This window comes from Micromys minutus, assembly GCF_963924665.1.
Source record: "Micromys minutus genome assembly, chromosome: 2".
NCBI lineage: Eukaryota > Metazoa > Chordata > Mammalia > Rodentia > Muridae > Micromys > Micromys minutus.
This window is the reverse complement of record NC_137971.1, coordinates 90,377,792-90,397,373: the sequence shown is the minus strand read 5'-3', so window position 1 is coordinate 90,397,373 and position 19,582 is coordinate 90,377,792. Positions and strand designations below refer to the sequence as shown.

The following is a 19,582-nucleotide window of genomic DNA, read 5'->3' as shown; positions in this document are numbered from 1 at the left end:
TTTACAAAAGAAATGAACTCCCCATAGCTCACAATCAGAATATAATAGAACCAGAATTTGAATCCATATATATATATATTTTTTTTTTTTTTAAGCCAGTACTCATTTGCTTTCTGAAACAGATAACACAGTTCTTGAACATAGGAACTCACTGGTAAGTTTTCTCTCCCTCACTCACCTCCCCCTTCTCTCTCTCTCTCTCTCTCTCTCTCTCTCTCTCTCTCTCTCTCTCTCTCTCTCTCTCTTACTCTCTCTCTCTCTCTCTCCTCTCTCTCTCTCTCTCTCTCTCTCTCTCTCTCTCTCTCTCTCTCTCTCTCTCTCTCTCTCTCTCTCTCGCTCTCCCTCCATCCCTTGCTCCCTCTCCCTCTCCCTTTCCCTCTTCCTTTCCCTCTTCCTCTCCTTTTCTCTCTGAGACAGTAAACTGCGACCACTCTTAAGACTTCCACATAGCAGACAACATGTGAGTCATGCTGTCCCTAATTTGCTTAGTCTTAGCACCATAGAGGACAGGATTAAGCATGAGGGGAACTAACACATAGAGATTTGCCAGAAGGATGTGCACATGGTGGGGGATGTTCTTGCCAATACGATGAGTAAGAAAAGTAAAAAATGATGGTATGAAAAAGAGGAGAATAACACCAATGTGAGACCCACAGGTGTTGAGCGCCTTGTGCCTGGCATCCTGCGAAGGGAGTCTAAACACAGCCTGGAGGATCAACGTATAAGAAATACCAATGAGTGCAACATCTACCAAAACTGAAGCCATTGGCACTGAGAAGCCATACCAGATATTGACAGTGATGTCAGCACAAGCCAATCTGGCTACACCAATATGCTCACAGTATGAATGTGGAATGACATTGGTCCTGCAGTAGGACAGCCTTCTCAGCAGGAATATGATAGGAAAAATGGTCCCAATGCTCCGTCCCCAGATGGCCAGGGTCATTTTTCCAATTGCCATAGGTGTTAGGACAGCAGAGTATCTCAAAGAAGTACAAATTGCCACATAGCGGTCAAATGCCATGGCCAGAAGGATTCCCGACTCAGCCACAAAAGCAATGTGAATGAAAAACATCTGAGCAATGCAGGCATCAAAGGGGATCTCCCCCGAATGGAACCAAAAGATAGACAAGGCCTTTGGCACAGTGGTGGTTGACAAAAGGATGTCAGTGCCAGCCAGCATGGATAGAAAGACATACATGGGCTCATGGAGGGTGCATTCACTCAGGACAACAAGGATGAGGGTTCCATTTCCCAAGACTGCAGCAATGTACATGAAACAAAAAGGGATAGAGAGCCAGGTGTGGTACGGCTCCAGTCCTGGGATTCCAAGTAGGATGAACACAGTTGGATGGATGATGGTGAAGTTAGTTCCAAGCATGCTTGCTTTTGAATTCTTCCTGTGAAGACTAAAAATAATGAAGAGACAGGAGGAAAAGCCAGCTGTGGGCTCTGGTAGATGAGCAAAGATCACAGTGACTTACAAATGAATAATGTCACTCCTCCATTTCCCACATTGGCATTGAAGATACAAACAAGTGTCCCTGACCACACCTAGGCAGTGTCTGGAGCTCATACACACACGCATATTCTACAGAACGCTTTCCCAGATTTGACCATTCACCTGTTCCTCCCATGCTAGGCAATGCTTCCCTTGCTCACCCTTCATATTCAAGAGACCTGATACAGCCTTGGTGACAAAATGCTAACTGTGGTTTGTTTTGTTTTGTTATATGTGAGGTATGGAGGTGTAGTGTGTGTGCATGCATATATGCATGTGTGTATGTGTGTATGTGTGTGTGTGTGTGTGTGTGTGTGTGTGTGTGTCCATGAGTGAGCTTCCTGTTCCACCTCCCAATGCTGGAGTTACAGGTGCTTACAGAAATGCCCAACTACTTGCATGAGTTCTGAAAATTTGACCCCAGGTCTGCCTACCTTCATATCCAATATTGCCCAAGGCACCATCTCCCCAGTCCCAATGGTTTTTTAAATAGATCTAACAACTTATGTGATAAAGTCAAAATTTTTTAAACATGGAAAAACTTCCATAATCCTACAGTACTTTTTTTTTTTTTTCAGTTTTAGACACATTGTCAAGCCTAATTTACAGTGTAACCTGCTCTCCAGAACCTGAATTTTCCTGTTTTCATGGCTTTTGGCAAGTACTTTCCTCACTTCCATAAATCTTTCTCCTTTGAAAATCTAGTTTATATATTACCACCTAAGAAGCACTCTTCAGTTTCCTAGGCCTCTGACATTTTGTTACTGATTTTTTAAAGACAAGTTTATTATATCTTAGAAATTTGGCATGATCTGTACTGTCGAATTATCCATACTTTATAATTCTTATCAGAATTAAATCAAATATGCTGTACAGACTGCTTAACATAGTGCCCAGCAGAGAAACACAAAATCAATACTAATTACTGTTAGTGAAGGAATCAGTACAACTTAACAGAGACACAAGCAACTAATAGAAATATACTTGGAGGTTACAGTGTCAATCCAATGGAAGAAAACAATCTATCCAATTAATGACATTGGGATATTTGACTAGGCTATTTCTGTGAGAGAGTAAGATTATTTACCAATTCATTAGGTAAACACATAAAAATTCCAGATGCCTAAAGAGCAAAACTATAAGGATATTTAAAATTAAAATGAGGGTTTTAAGATAAAACATTTTTGGCATTTGAAAAATCTGAATAAAATAAGAGAACCAAATTCCATAGAAAGTAACAAATGATTGACAGTCATTTTGTAAAATCAGAATGGAGGATATTTTTAAAAGTCATTCTAGAAGAAAGATATATACGAAGCTTGCAATAGAAAAAATTAATGCTCTGAAATAATAAAGGTTGGTGAAAATAAATAAGTATTTCTAAACATGTAAGAGTCAAAACAGACAATATACACTATAATAAAATCAGTCTATATGGAATCGCATATTTTTAAAAAATGAAAATTACATAAAATATAAAAAAATGAAATATGTCCTCTTAAAACCATAAGGGAAACAGCTCCATGTGGAGACATGTAACTTTCTATGGCCACTTTGGACAGTAACTGGACAACAGCTTTTAAGCATTTATTGTTTTAATTTGTTATTTGCTTGCTTGCTTGATTCTTGTTTTGGTTTTAGGGTTTGTTGTCTTGGTTTTTGTCTGTTTGTTTGTTTGTCTGGGGTTTTGGGTTGTTTGGCTGGCTGGCTGGCTGGTTGGCTGGTTGGTTGGTTGGTTGGTTGGTTGGTTGGTTAGTATTTTAGTGGTTTTAGAGGGGTTGGTGGTGGTTTGGTTTGGTTTGGTTTGGTTTGGTTCGGCTCGGCTCGGCTCGGCTCGCCTGGTTTGATTTGCTTTGGTTTTTCGAGACAGAGTTTTTGTGTGTAATCCTGGCTGTCCTGGAACTCACTCTGTAGACCAGGCTGGTCTCAAACTCAGAGATCCATCTGCCTTTGCCTCCAGAGTGCTGGAATTAAAGGCATGTTCTACGATGGCCCAGCACTTTTAAAAGTTTGAATTCTGCAAATATTTCTGTTCAGTAACTTCTGCCATCTACTTTCTGAAATCACAGCAACAGCAAGAGAATCTACAGACATCTACATTCTTATACTATCAAGTTAGCTGTATATTTCATAACTACCCTAGGGCTATAAATTAAAGTACCTATATTTCAATGAAATCTTTTGTTTCCAGGTTTTGTTTGTTCTATGTCTAGGAGCTGGAGAGATAACTGTCTGTAAAGCACTTCAGGTTTTGATTTGAGCTCCACATGCACATAAGAAGCTGTATGTTCTGACATGTACTTCACTACCATTGCTTAAAGGTGAAGACAGGAGGGTCACTAGGATTTGCTAGAGACCAGCCTCACTCTTCAGCAAGCCCCAGGTCTCAGTGAAAGTCTGTCTCACCAAAACAGATGGATGACTCCTGAGGAAAAACAACTGAAGTTGACATTGGATCTCCCCATTAATGCATACATGTGCACCTCTACACACATGAAGATACACAGGCAAAAAAAGTGTTCATGAGGGCATATAATTAAGTAAACAAAAACTAGTTGTAGATCCAGATGCAAAATCTGATTTTTGTCTATAAGACACACCACACTACATTACAAACAACAAAAATTCCAAATCCATGTTGGCTTGAGCACACAGGAACAGTCTTTAATTCTGTCTCTAGATTTTTTTTAAAAAATCTAAGGACTTAAGAGATAACTCAGTTGCAAAAGTGCTTGTTATGCATTTAAAAAGCCAGGCATGGTCCTTGAAGTCTACAATCCCAACACTATGGAGGTTGAGACAAGAGTATCACTGAAGCTTGCTAGTCACTAGCCTTACTTCTAGGTTTAGGAAAAGACAGCCATCGTCAAAGAGTAAGGCAAAGAGTGACAGGACAGGGTAGGGAATGTCCTCTGATCTCTGCACAAGTACAAGGACATGCTCATACATGTGCACATTCAACACACACAAACACAACACACACACACAAATGTTTCTGAATCATTTTATGGCTTAGGCTTCCAGGTGCTAAGTCACCTAAGATAAAGTGAGTGACGAACTTGTCTTCTGTACAAAAAAAGGCACCAAAAAAGAGAAATGATATTTTAGCAAAAAAAAAAAAAAAAATACTTAGTGAAACTCCACAATGAACAAAGGATCAGAATTTGAAATACAGGTCAGTGTGTGAAAAAAATTGAACTATATCTGAATTATGAGGGGAAAAAATAGAAATCGATATGCATAAATTTATAAAGTAATAATGACTAAGTTGGTTCTAATTTTTTATTTTTAAATTATTTTGGTAAGTTTCTTCTATTAAAGCCAGTAAAGTTATAATGAATCCTACTTCTGTAACAGTGAGACTGTTTTAAGCAACTTTAATTTGTAATTTTTAATATGCTTGCTTTCAGTATTTCAACAGTTTAGGCTACTTTAATATTCTAGGGGAAAATAACTCTATTCCTACTTCTGCACAACACAGCAAGATATCAAAATAAGTAAATTTAGTATAGCTCACTCCCCAGATGACATTAAAGATCCTATTGAAATCTACACCATGCAGGGAAAAGCTAAAAACCCTAGAACCAAAAAACTCAGAAATTTACCCAAAGCTGAAGAGAAAGTTCTTTCTCCACATGTGGTATAGGATCTGTAGTGGAGTAGAGAGATATTTGTACATCATCTTAGAGACCTTTGGGTCAGGAGACAGCTTCTTCCCCAGAATTCTGTAGAGGGTATCTGATTTGGTTAGACAGAAACAAACCCCAGCAGAGCCAGTTTCCAGAGATCACCAGCTCAGAACCCAGAGGAATCCTTCTGACTGTTTCTGTACATGCACCTGCTGATGGCTCCAAATCACCAGCACACAGGCATCAGTGAATCTGAGATGCTGCTGCTCAATGTGTAGATTATTAGGATCTCACCTATATCTACAAAGCTTCAATATTCATAGACATTTGTAGAATAAAGAAGAAACAATAGATCAGAAGGAACTAAGGACATACATGCAAGAGCATATACGTGAAAGAGAAAGTGACAGACATAGAGAAAGAGAAATTTGGCTTTGTACTAATATGCTGAAACTATAATGATGAGTAAGACATGGTCTCTGCCACCTCCCAATAGTTCTACCAAATTATAAATCCATCGGTGGATGAATCTGCTGATAAAACCAGAGTGTAATCCAATCACATCTCAAAACTCTCACCTAAGGGAGCTGGAAAGATGGATGTCTCAGCATTTAAGAGACTGAACTGCTCTTGCAGAGCACATGGGTTTGGCTTCCAGCCACCACATGGTGGCCCACAACCATCTATAACTCCAATTACTGTAGATCTAATGATCTATGCTGGCCTCTGTTAACATACACATACATGCCTGCAGGCAAAACATCCCATACACATAAAATTAAATAAATGAGTCTTTTTTAAATTAAAAAAACAAGAACTCATCTAATTAAAAGCAGAAGTTCCTAAGCTCGAGAGATGGCACCATGGTTAAGAACACTGACCACTCTTCCAGAGGGCCTGAGTTCAGTTCCCAGCAACCACATGGTGTCTCACAACCATTGATAATGGGATCTGATGCCCTCTTCTGATGTGTCTAAAGACAGTGACTATATATATACTAAAAAGGTCTACCTAAATATACTGCACTGAGGGCCAAGTCATTATCCCATGACCCTTTTGTGGGGACCACTTTATAGCCACATTATAATAGTGATCATTACAATCATTAATACTTATAGCATATAGCTTTTGCTAACCCACTTTAAGCTCTAGGCAGACTGCCCCACCAGCCCTCAATATTAGATCTGTGGAATAAAAAATACAGACACACACATAGCTAAATTTAAACCTGCCTTATTGGCTCCATTGTTGGATTCTAAGCCTTTCTTGGCTATCTCATACCCTTTTCCCTCCCATCTTAGCACCCTAAATCTGTCCTCAACAGATATTCAGTTGCTCAGTTACCTTCTCCTTATTCAGCAACCCAAAATTGCCCTCCACTTAGTTGTGTTTCTAATCTTTCACATGGGAGGCTGTTCACCTTTTCTCTTTCTGAAGCATGGTGAAAAACTTTCTTCATCTCTTAGCCTACCTGAGAAGACCTAGAAGTTCCACTTCTTTTGTCTGTCCAGCAACTGTTCCCTGGCTTCTTTACTGATTGATCAAGAACCAATTGGGGAACAGGGACTTAACATCTGAACTACCCCCTACAAATACTACTTACTATGTTCTACATTAATATATTATTATACAATGTCATGTTTAAAAATAGAGATGGAATATTAAGTCAGGACCATATTATTAAACTAATGCTTATTTATGATTGACCCTAATTTCCAGGTTTTGACTAAAGAAATACTAGATTATATTATACACATAAATTGCTATATAGTCAACAATAATTATTTGGACATGGAAACATATATCTGTGATCACAGAAATGAAAAACTATGAATGGTGTCTTCTCTTGGACAGCCATGTGCACAACTCAAAAGATGTCACTATACCCCACTCTTATATGACCAAGGAACATTAAACTACAGAACACCAGTATCCCAGGCCTACAGCTATAGAATATTCTGTGAAAAACATTCTGTAATTAATGAATGATCCTCTGAGTATCTGGTGGAAAGTAGCAGCTTACTGTATTCTGTCCTTTACAATGCTTAATACAGAGTTACTTGTATTAGGTTAAGGTATAAAAGATATAAAACATTAATTCAATTAAGAAACTAAATCTGAGTATGGTGATGTACACCTTTAATCCCAGCATTTAGGAGGCAGAAGCAGGCAGTTCAAGGTCAGCCAGGTCTGCAAAGTGAATTCTAGAACAACTGGAGCTACACAGAGGAATTCTATTTAAAAGAAAGAAAGGGGGAAAAAGAATGAAAAAATAATACAAAACTTGAGGTGAAATAAGATAAAGTTCATTAGTAATTTGCAGAGGCAGTGTTAAGAATATGATATAATTAAACAAATAACTCGGTACTAGTAAAACATTTGCTGTATGGCCTAAGGATTCTGTAAGTGATATATGTGTATATTTATGGATCATCTAATTTACCTCTTAATAGCTTTAAGAAAGTGTCTGTAGTTACCACATGTGTTACCAAATAGTTACCATTTTATAGGTGAAAACGTGAATGTCCAGGATTACACACAGAAATTAATAGAAACAAGCAAGATTGAAATAGAATGTTATGATTCCAAACACCACCTAAATGACTAAGCAGACATTTCATTAGTAGTAGTAGTATTGATAATAATTTATTGAGGAGCAGGCCTGTAAGGAAGTTCTCCAGTATTCCCTGCATGGTGAAGGTGAAGTTGGTGAGACTGCCCTAATTTAAGCAAATTCTAGAATAGAGACCTGAATTAGGGTCCACAGTATAGGTGTGAAATGAAGAAGTGGACATGAGATTTGCTAGCTAAGTATAGAGGAGCAGGGGTCAAAACATGAGTCCTAATAGAGTGGTACAATTCTGCTAATCTGACCATATTGTTTACAAAACACCATTCCATATAACACAGCAGAGGGGCTGACAGGATCCTGGTAGAGGAGGCAAGGGCATCCTGTTCTCCCTGCCTTGTCTATTCCCCAGTGCTGAGTTAGAGCCGAGGTGTGAGAAGTAAGAGCTGCATGCAGGAACTCTTATGATGCTAAAGCATCACTGTTCCTCTGATGCTGTTGGCCATTTCAGTGCATCCTAGAGATTTATGTTCTGAGTTCACAAAGGTCACTGTACTTTCACTTACTTCCCATTTGTTGAATGCCAGACATCTTTCACATGTATAAGTATGAGAGACATATACTCTTCTTGTTCCAAAGCATTTACAGTCTGTCTTAGGGTTTTCATTGCTGTGAAGAGACACCATGAACAGGGCAACTTCTATAAGGACAACACATTTAATTGAGGCTGGCTTACAGGTTCAGAGGTTCAGTCCATTATCATCAAGGCAGTAGCATGACAGCATCCAGGCATGGTGCAGGAGCTTAGAATTCTACATCTTCATCTAAAGGCAGCTAGGAAAAAACTGGCTTCAAGGCAGCTAGGAGGAAGGTCTCTCAAAGCCCATTCCCACAGTGATACACTTTCTCCAACAAAGCCATTCCTACTCCAACAAGGCCATACCTGCTAATAGTGCCACTCTCTGGGCCAAGCATATTCAAACCACCACGCAGTCATTTCTGGTTACAAAGAAATGATCAACTACAATTATTATCACTAATTCTGCATGTATAGAGACTTTTTATGAGATGAATTAGGCAGGCAAAAGTAGGAGCTGCAGCTTGGCCTGGAGAAAATAAGAGAGACTTGATAAAGAAGGTAGTTTCCTCAGAGCCAAAGGCCCGACCCCTGCCTCTGGCTGCCTTCACCTCCCAAGTGCTGGGACTAACGGTGTTTGATACCACCACCCTGCTGACAAAGTAGTTCTCGGTTTGAAATGTGAAGAATGAGACAATGAAGGGAGAAAGGCATTTGTAGCCTTTTCTGTTTTTTTTTTTTTTTTTTTTTTTCAAAAACACATAACATCATAGAAGTTAGTGAAGAACTTTTATTTATTGGTTTGGTGTTTGTGACAAAGTTTTGCTTTTATAACTCAGGTAGTTCTTGAACTGACTAAGTAAGCCAAGCTGTTCTCAAACCCAGACCAATCCTGCTGCCTTAGCTTCCTCAGCATTTTCCTTGTACTACAGGTCTGAGCCACCAAGCCACACTTACTTGATTCTATACCAAAAAAAAAAAAAAAAAAAAAAAAAAAAAAAAAATTATCTTAAGGACTTTAAAATACCAGATCCCCTTCATAAGTTAAACGTTTAACTATATTCATTTATAGCCTTACTTCCTGTGATATATTAATTATCATATATCAATTATCATTTCTGGTTTTTAAGGATAGAAATGTATAGAGTGGGTAGCAAACATTAAACATGAGAAAGAGAAAAGAGCACTAATTAGAAAATGGAGACGTGCAGAGCAGGGAAGAAGAAAGGAAAAGGACAATCTTCTCTGTCCAGGAGATCTGTGCTCCTTGGTGAAGCTGGTTCTAAAGATTCACAGCGACCAATTATCCCAAAGGCAAGGAACAACACTGAGTCCTGATGTTCAAGAACCAGTGGACCACACCCTCCCGGATCTGCTTAGTCTTCACTCCGTAGACAATGGGGCTCAGCATTGGAGGCACCGCCACATAAAGATTGGCGAGCAGGATATGCACGTGTAGGGGAATGTTTCTCCCAAAGCGGTGGGTCAGTGAAGTAAAGAAGGACGGGACGTAAAACATGACAATGACGCAAAGGTGCGAGCCACAGGTGCTGAGAGCTTTGTGCCGGGCATCCTTGGAGGGCAAACGAAAAACTGCTCGGAGAATGAGCGAGTGTGACACAGCAATGAGGATCATGTCTACAATGACCATGACGATGGGCACTGAGAAGCCGTACCAGATGTTAACAGTGATGTCAGCACAAGCTAAGCGGGCCACCCCAATGTGCTCACAGTAGGAATGGGGGACAATGTTGGTTCGGCAGAATGGCAGCCACTTGAGCAAGAGAATCACTGGAAAAATAATACAGACGCTTCTGATGACAATGGCTAGAGCAATCCTCCCAACTGTAGGCCATGTTAACACTGTTGCATATCTCAGGGGGGCACAGATGGCTACAAAGCGGTCAAAGGCCATTGCTAACAAGATGGCTGACTCCCCCACAAACATTGTGTGGACAAAGAAGACTTGGGTGACACAGGCATCAAAGGCAATGTTGTGGGCATGGAGCCAAAAGATGGTGAGGGCCTTGGGCACAGTAGTGATGGACAGTAAGATGTCTGTGATGGCCAACATGGACAGGAAAAAATACATGGGCTCATGAAGGTTCCGTTCTGTGATGATGACCATTATCAAGACACTGTTTCCGATGACTGCAGTGATATACATGAGGCACAGGGGTATAGACAACCAGATGTGATAAGCCTCCAATCCAGGGATGCCAAGCAGTACAAAAACTGCAGGGTGGATGATGGTGATGTTGCTGTGAATCATGGTGCTCACTACAGTGCTAAAGGAACAGAAAGAACTCTTGAGTGTAATGCAGGGGCACAAAGATAGGTGTGAACTGCTGAGCTCCCAAGAGAAAGTTCACCTAGAGGATAGTGGCTGGGGTGTTGGAATAGCTTCTGGCCCTCAGAGTTTCATTTGTACAGTTTCTGTGGCAATGTGCTTTAAGAACCAATAGAAGGAATATCTGCTTCTTCATCCTGTCCCAAATGGTCTGACCCACTCCCATCTTTTAACATTAATTCTACCATTTCCACATAAGCACAAATTGCCTGCTACCTAGCTTGTACTTGTTCCATCCACAATATTTTGTTCTGTGTTTACCTAAATTTCTCTTCCCTACCTCTTGTTTGCCCAGATTTCAGCCTTAAAATAGCTCCTCAACACACACACACACCACTCTGTAATGGGTTCTTAATATATCTCCTTCCTGAAGACATATTAACTGAATGTCTTTAAACTCGATTATATGTAATCACATTGTTTATCCACTTTTTACCTTGAGCATTTCTCAGGACAGTTGTCCTCATGACTCCCTGGGATGGACATGGGGAGTCAGATGGAAACTGGAAGCAACTCGGGGATGGATCTGTCCACTCTGACCCAGATTCACAGCCTCCCTGAAGGCAGTGAATAAGGGTCAGCCAATGAAACTGAAGGAGCAGTTTTCATCACTCTCCTCGTGAACCTGTGCTTCAGAACGTTCCACCCAAACACCTTTTAATCAGTTCCACATCTGCTTATCCACATAACCCTGAAGCTGATGGAGCCCCTCTTCTGGACAATCAACAAGAGAGAAGCATCGATTCTGTCTCCCTGCCCTCTATTAGCTTTCTCCCAACTCGCTCCTTCACTCCAAAAGTAACCAAGTCTCCCTGTTACTAAAACACGTTATAAATCCTCCATGTATGTCCAACACTCACTGAATGTTTGTCTCTGAAGCTAGCTATCTGTCTGCTGTTTGGACTAAAGAAAGGATTAGTATTGATAATGTAGACAGGACCTTGATGAAAATCCCATGGGTTTGGCATGGTGACTTGTGTCTGTCATTCCAGCACTCCAGAAGCTGGGGTGCAAAAATGGGCACAAATCTAGGCACACAAATCCACAATGATACTCCAAGCAGACCAGTGCTAGAGAACAAGTTCTTATTTCAAACAAACAAACAAACAAACAAAATGCCATGAGGGAATAAAGAATCAAAACAATAAAGGCATCACATAAAAGCTAGACAGACATCCTTATAAACATGTTCCAGGGGACCTATGGAAGAAGCCATGCGAAGGAATAAAATCCTCAGTTCAAGAGTTCAGCCTCCTCCTGCCTGTGGAAATGTATTGTATCAAACTGTAACCAGAGTTGAAGAAGGAACAGTGGAACTACCAGGATGTAGTAGTTGGAGCAGAGCCAGGTTCCAACAGGTAACAGCAGGCAGACTCACCATGTGCTACCTCTCAAGCCAGATCTCTTAAGTGTGAGCTCAGTATACACTGAGCTCAGGAGACACTGAGCTTTGCCGGACTAAGCACTGAGGAGCATGGGCTGGAACAGCTCTGTCTCTGTTCTGAAGGACCTCCCTCAAGTCTACAGAAACAAAAGCCACAGCAGAAAACAAATCCTTTTTTCTCAGAGGAAAAGATACTGGTATTTAAATCTGTACTACTTCTCCCAACTCTGCTACATACTAATTTGTTCTTTTTTAAAAAAAACAAAGCAGTATGTGCTAAATACAAGCCCCTAATCAACCCCCGCTCTCCTCTTGCCTCTATATGGTATAACCACAAGACTGAGATGTCAAGGGCCTGGAAAGCTGTTGATGGAGTTCTTCCAAGAATTCTGACTGGGAGAGGCTGTCATTTCACTGTGTGCTTCCTGGGGCACCGTCTCAGCCCTGCTGTTTCTCTGCCAAACCACGTTGACGGGTTCTAGGCTCACGTGGTTAAACATGGGAGTGAGGATCACAAAGAGCTATGTGTGGTCTCACAGAAAACACTTCCCAAGGCTTTAGAGGAAAATTAGAGTGATTTTACAAATGAGGAGAGCCAGAATGGTAGAGAAGGGGCCAGGAGCCATGTGAATGTAGGAGACTTTGTGTTGTGTTGTGTTGTGTTGTGTTGTGCTGTGTTGTGTGGGAGCACTTACTTAGAGAGTCTCCTCTATGCCTCTATTTTCTCCTAAGCAATGAGAGGACAACAATCAGCCGTAAGGGTAACTGTGAGGGTTATGGTGTTCTCCTGGACAGCATACTGAGGGCTTCTGCCATTACCTTATCAGTGTTGATTGGACATCATCCTACTGAGCTTTTCCCAGAAGCAAAATACCCGAGCACCACACGAGTGAACACCATGCGAAGACCCTATTTCTCACTCAGATAGAACCTTTCCCAGGAGAATAAAGGAGGAAATTGAACAGAAAAAGCTCTGAAAAAAAGAGAGTCCCTGGCAAGCAGTTCTCTCCGGTGGACCTGATGTCTCAGAACCCAAGCTTAGACCCAGACCCAGGCTCAGCCTGGCTCAGAAGACTTCAAGCAAGTGCTTTGAAAAATAACTATCTGTCTCAGCAGAAACAAAGAGAAATTGTCCCTGTAATTTGCAGAAGTTCCTAGGACATGGTGGAGTGACAAGGGTAGCTACAGTGTCAAGGAAGCTGGAGTGGGAGCCACAGGGAAGTCGTCCAAGCTAGGAACCAAGGCGTCCTGTGGCTCCTATCCAGGGCTGTTCTTTTCCTTCTCTGTGTGGAGCCTTACCTGTCTACAGACTCTGTCATTGTCCCTTCCTTCCATCTGAAGTTACACAAAGGCCTTTTATATCTCTGAATTTGGAAGACTTAATAGCATATTCATACAGTAGAGTGTACTCATAAATCCCATCAACTGCTGGATGACTACGTGAGCTTCTTTTTGTCCAGCTGAATCACCTGGACACTTATTAATACACGTATTAATTTTGCTTTTCTGTCTTCCTTGTAAATGCCTTTCATATTTCAAGTGTTTTCCACCATTCAGACTCTCTAGCCTGCACACGAAGGTGCGCATCTGACAGATACAACAGCATACATTATAGCAGGGTTACTGTAAGCTGAATCGCAGAACTTCAGTTCTCTTTAACTTCCCTCACTAGCGTTCATTAATTGCACACATGAATGGGGTGAAGTTTGCAACTTGGAAAAAAAAAGTTTACCTTCTAATGTATTGATGCGAATTCGGACTTAGTCCTCACTCCTGGCCACAGGCACTAAGACAGTCCTACATTTTCACAGCCTAAGTTCAGCATCAGCTACACTGCAGAGGCACAGAGTCCCCTGACTCACTACCACATCCTTAGAGAATCGGTAAGTCATTTTTAACAAATGAAACTCCATGTATGGTATCCAACATTATATGCACAGAAATCTTTTAAACTGTGACCTATCTATTAAGGTGAAGTATTATATGTATTATTTCATATCATACATTTAAAATCTACTTTCTTGGAAATTTTAAATATATAACATGCTCTTATTAACCACAGTCACTATGGTGAAAGATAGATCCCTTGAATTTATTTTCTCTGCCTAACAAAAAGTGTACATGCTCTTATTGATGTCTCTCTAAGCCCTGGACCCCATACCTGTGCTGCTCGGCGTAGCTCTTTGTTTTAATGAATAAACTGTTCAGGAAATATGCCCACCTGCCTACTGGTTTCACTCTTTATAAGTATTTGGGGGGTTGTGTTCAAACTGGAATGACCCAGTACATCATGTACAATGACCACCTCTATACTCTTGTGATATACCAAAACTGTGGCAGCTCCATGAGCAACCTTTCTCCCAGAGTCTATGTCTGCTCTCCAAAATGCACGACAGTGGATTAAATGAGTTTAAAAGTTGGGTAAGCCAGACTCCTAGATTACCAGGAAAACAAAAATGTCCTCAACAGTTTTCCCTGGGGCTAATGTCATGGTTCAGTGGGTAAAAGCCCTGCCACACAATACTCAGGACATAATTTAGATCTGCAGAACTCAGAGAACCAACTCCCAAAAGTTGTCCTCTGACCTCCATCTGTGCAGCATCCATGACACACATGTGCTACACACATACAAATAACAAAAATAGATGAAACAGAAACATTAAGGAATTCTCCTCACTTCAGGACAGGAGTTGGTGGCACTTAGAAAAAGTCTGTCATGCTAGCATTTAAGAAATATGCGAACAAATAACCTATGAAACTGGCAAATTACTATTTGTCTAGCATCTTACTCCACAGAAAGGAGACAATGGTCAAAGCTTAAGTTGTTCCTATGAGGAGTCCTCTGACACCCTTTTCCTCCTACAGTCTGATCCAGGCTGCCTTCCAAATCTCTATTAAGAGCTCACTCCTCACCACATCCTCCTGGGACTTTCCAGTCCCCTCTTGCGCCTCTCATTTCAACTTCTCTTGGTATCCACTGTAAGTTCCGGTGATGTCTCCTCATCTACTCAGATGTGGTGCGGTCCCTCTCACACAGTTAGTCTACTTAGCTCCCTAACTTTCTCCCACATGCACTTCCTCTCCCAGCCTTTGTCCTCTGCAGACACACACACTCACCTATTACAGAACTCCTTCTGCCACCAGTGTTCTTACACACTCACCTGTTACAGAACAGCATCAGCTGAGGTACTGAGAAAAGCTAAAGAATGACTCATTCTGAGAAGAGAGGAACAATAGAGGGAAAAAGTCTGTATGCTGATCATGACGGCTTGTGTGGGTATCACTGCCACTAGTCTATGCAGGACATTTATAGTTAGAAACTGAGAAGCCTTGGGCACTCATTTCCTGGAGGCAGCTATCAATGCCACCCTCGGGATCACAGAGCACTCGCCCAGCAAACCTCAGGGGGAAATGAAAACCAGTGCCACCAGAAACACTAACTCTATAGATATTTAGTAACACCGGGAAAAAAAGACAGCATAAGAGTAGTATCATCCTAGCAACAAAATAACAGTAACATTCAGATGTGATAACCGTTTACTATATCTGTCACAATGTTGTGTTTTTTAGCACAAATTGTATCATTTGAGTCTCAAAATAACCCAATGATAAGAGACACTATAATAATATCCTTTTTTTTTTTTCAGATTAAAAAACAGAGTCTGAGAGTGAACTAAATAGTTCATCGAGGGAAAAATATAAAATCCTAAAACTGAATGCATAAAAGTGTTCAGACGCAGTCATAAGCTCAGTCCCCGACTAATTACAAAGTAATCCTGGAGGGCGATACCTCAAGGTAATCTCAAAGAAAAAGGACAGAACTAAGAAAAATCTGATTAAAATTTTTGCACCATTAAAAGCAAAATGTGCAAGTTCATGATCATTATCAGGGAAATGCAAATCAAAACTACAGGGAGATGTCACTGTGTGCACATTAGGAGAGCTACCATTAAAAATTCATGTTAGGATAAAAAGAACAGAAATAACAAGATCTGGCAAGGGTGTTAGAGACTGTGCTTTGTTAATCGCAATCCCAAATGGCACAACTGCTCTGGAATCAGCATGCCAGTTCCTCAAAACACAAAACTACTATATGACCCAGTGTACTGGTTCCTCAAGATTATTATATGACCCAGCAACTCCATTTCTTGGCACATACCCATAACAACTGAAAGCTGGACAACACATGAAATCTCAAGAGGTGACAAATGTGTTACATTACAATGAAAGGATTCTGCACAGAAATCATCTCCAGAGGGAAAGGAGACCCTGAAGGATTGAAGGGTTGGGAAAAGAGGGACAGGGCAAAATGTCTGCCACACAAGCCTGAAGATCTCATTTTCTATCCCTAGAACCCACTAACAGTGCGAGGTGAAGTGAAACGGGTGAAACTCTGCATGCTTGGGAGCTTGAGACGCTGTCCCAAATGCCTGACGTTGCCTTCTGACCTACAGAGATACAAATACACATACACACACACACACACACACACACACACACACACACACACACATTTTGGCATGCATGTATAATCACACACACAAATTTAAATTTAAATAATGGGCAGATTAAAAATATCTTTTCTAACTATACATGAAACTGTGGGTTAATACCTAGAATATATCAACCAGAATTGCAGTATAAGAAAAGTGGTGCATGACTGTAATCCCAACACTTGAGAAGTAGAATCAGGAACTCAAGGCCAGCCTTGATTACGATATGAGTCTGAAGATCAAGGCTAGCCTGAGTTACATGAGAACCTGTCTCAAAAAAAAAAAAAAAAAAAAAAAAACCTGCAGTTGGGTGGTGGTGGTGCACACCTTTGATCTCAGCACTTGGGAGGCAGAGGCAGGCAGTTTGAGACCAGCCTGGTCTACAGAAGTAAGTTCCAGGACAGTCAGGACTACACAGCTAAACCCTGTCTCAGACAAAAAAAAAAAAAAAGCAAACCTGCAAGAAGTAAACACAAAGTATCCAATCAATAAATGGGCTAATTAACTGAATGGCCAGTTCTCAAAGGAGAAATACAAATGACCAATTGGCCAATTTAAAGCTATTTTGACATCACCTCACCCCAGTCTGAATGATGACACTCAGAGAAATTAATGCCAGCAAGCACTGGAGAGGATATGGAAGAAGGGACTCTTTGTTTCTTGCTGGTGATATAAATATAATATAATATAATAAATATAATATAATATAATATATATTAAAATAAATATAAACTGGTGTACACTATGGATGTCATCAGAAAGTAATCAACTACACAACCCAGCTATCCTTCCCTGTGTGTACAAGCAAAGACGGAATAAGTAGAGACGGAAGAACAACACAGAAAAATGTGTGGTGTCATAGCTAAAAGCAGTTCTAGGAGAACTTCTATGGCACTGTAAACCTACATTAGAAAAGGAAGTAATTCAAGTACCCAATCCCAAGAAGCTAGGGGAAGAATGGAAAATAATCATTGTACTTACTGGAAGAGCTGCATTAAAACTTATTCAAAGTAACCATAGGCAGGAAATAATAACGTTAAGCACAGACATGAAGGAGAGGAGCGACTCGGTGATTAAGGGCACTTACTGCTCCTGCAGAGGACCTGGGTTTGGCTCCTAGCACCCACATGGAGGCTCGCAGCTGTTTGTAACTCATTTCAGGAACCCCATTGTCCTCTTCTGGATTATGTATGCACATGTACTGGCAAATATAAATTTAAAACATAATAGTCCTTTTAAAAAAGAAGTTAATGAAACTGACTCAACAAAATTAGGTAACAAAAATGTGCATCCTTCATTGTAGCATTGTTGGTAATGAAGTAAGTAGAAGATGTTTGTGGGCTTTCACATGACGGTCCTTCTCACATTCCATTGGCTAAGATGAGGAAGGTACTCTTCCCCACTCTGTTCTGGAAAAGCACTTTTGCCAGGCTTACTGCAAGAATGTGACTGTGCAGAAGAGATTAACAATCTCTGATGGCTTCCAGGGCTGTGGTCACTGAACTTCATATTCCCACAATGAGCAAAGCACTGTCCAGTCATTACTATTTTGCAATAAATTTGTACATTTTTCAAAATTTTGAACAACACATGAATAACAGTATGTATGTACAAATGTGTATATATTATATATAAATCTACCTAGAAAATATTTGTCTGACTCTATCTTTAGAGGTATGCAAGGATGTAGTATATAAAAGTGGGATCTTCTATAACTGCTGGTTAGGGGACTTTGTTGCCCTGCGCACTAAAAGGCCTAAGTTTCGGGCACACAGGACCGTCCACATTCACATGAGTGTGGCGAGACTTCAAGCCGTGACCTGAAAAAATTCACTCGGCTGCTCGAACAGCAGTGTTTCATAGGAAGACAAAACAGATCTGTGTTGTATTTTCTCACTACATAAAGGCTTCTTCTCTTTGAAATAAAGTAAAAAAAGATCTCCTCAAAAAAAAAAAAAAAAAAAAAAAAAAAAAAAAAAAAAAAAAAAAAAACAGTTGTATCTATTGACCTGAAGAAGGGCTGAAATGTGTTCTTTTCAAGTATGTAAGAGTAGTGGGCTAGAGAGATGGCTCAGTGGTTAAGAGTACTGACTGCTCTTCCAGACGTCCTGAGTTCAATTCCCAGCAACCACATGATGGCTCACAGCCAACTTTAATGAGATCTGGTGCTCCCTTCAGATCTGTCTGAAGACAGATATATATAATAAATAAGTAAATCTTTTTAAAAAACAGATGTTTATAAATATTATTAAAGTATATAAGAGTAGTGCCTGATATATACAGAAGTCATTAATAGTCACTGACTGAGAAGAGGGTGTGTCAAATATTAATAAAAGTATCTTAGGCTGAAGGATCTGCTCATACAAGGACAGACGGAAAGAGATTACTATTTATTTGGTCTTTATATGCCTTTATTTTATTTAATAAGTAGTTGTAAAATTTGTGGTAAGAGGAAACAATAAATAAAAAACACTATATATAAATAAATATATTTGGATGATTTCAAAGCAAACAACCTAGCAAAATAAAAGGAAACACTGAACAGCAAGAACACAGCTGGAGGAGAGCCTGGATACAGTTGTGATCGGATAATAAGAGACTGTCAACTGAGGCAAATACAATCTTACTTTCATGGACTCCGTGGCGAAGGCCTCAGGAGAAAGGGAAGCGGAAAGGTTCTGTGACAAGGAACTGGATGCAAAAGCAGTCACAGTCAGAGGAAGGCACCTGATGGAATCAAGGTCTGTCCTCAGGCACCACAGACCCCTACAACTCTGTACCCTCCACTGAGAACTGGAAAAGGACTTGGCCCGAGCGGGAGTGGAAGAAGCAGACAGGAAAAGGTGTGTATTTGAGTAATGTGAAAATGAAGAAAACTGACATTTTCGATGACTCTTACCCAGCACTGAACCCTAAGCTTTCAGGACAGCCAGTTCCACAGAATGTCTAACACTGTTCAGTACTCAAAGAAAGGAGGTGATAAGAGATGCCAGACAAGGAATCAGAGGTACTGAATGGATTATTAGAAACGCTGGAAGATACATCTGTGTGCCCACAGCAGGGAGAATTTCATCAAATT

General features: G+C 40.4%; 2 protein-coding genes across 2 annotated transcripts; both read right to left on the bottom strand.

Annotated features, from left to right (window-relative positions):
- Positions 1-433: 433 nt before the first annotated feature.
- Positions 434-1,381, bottom strand: LOC308418064 (olfactory receptor 52B2-like; the record flags this gene model as incomplete). The annotated part of the gene is made up of 1 exon (XM_080913395.1): positions 434-1,381. The coding sequence occupies one exon, from the start codon at positions 1,379-1,381 to the stop codon at positions 434-436; it is 948 nt and encodes a 315-aa protein (XP_080769521.1).
- Positions 1,382-9,579: 8,198 nt separating this feature from the next.
- Positions 9,580-10,548, bottom strand: OR52B2 (olfactory receptor family 52 subfamily B member 2; the record flags this gene model as incomplete). Its single annotated transcript, XM_080913346.1, has 1 exon — positions 9,580-10,548. One exon carries the CDS (start codon positions 10,546-10,548, stop codon positions 9,580-9,582), a length of 969 nt encoding a protein of 322 aa, XP_080769472.1.
- Between the last annotated feature and the right edge of the window lie 9,034 nt (positions 10,549-19,582).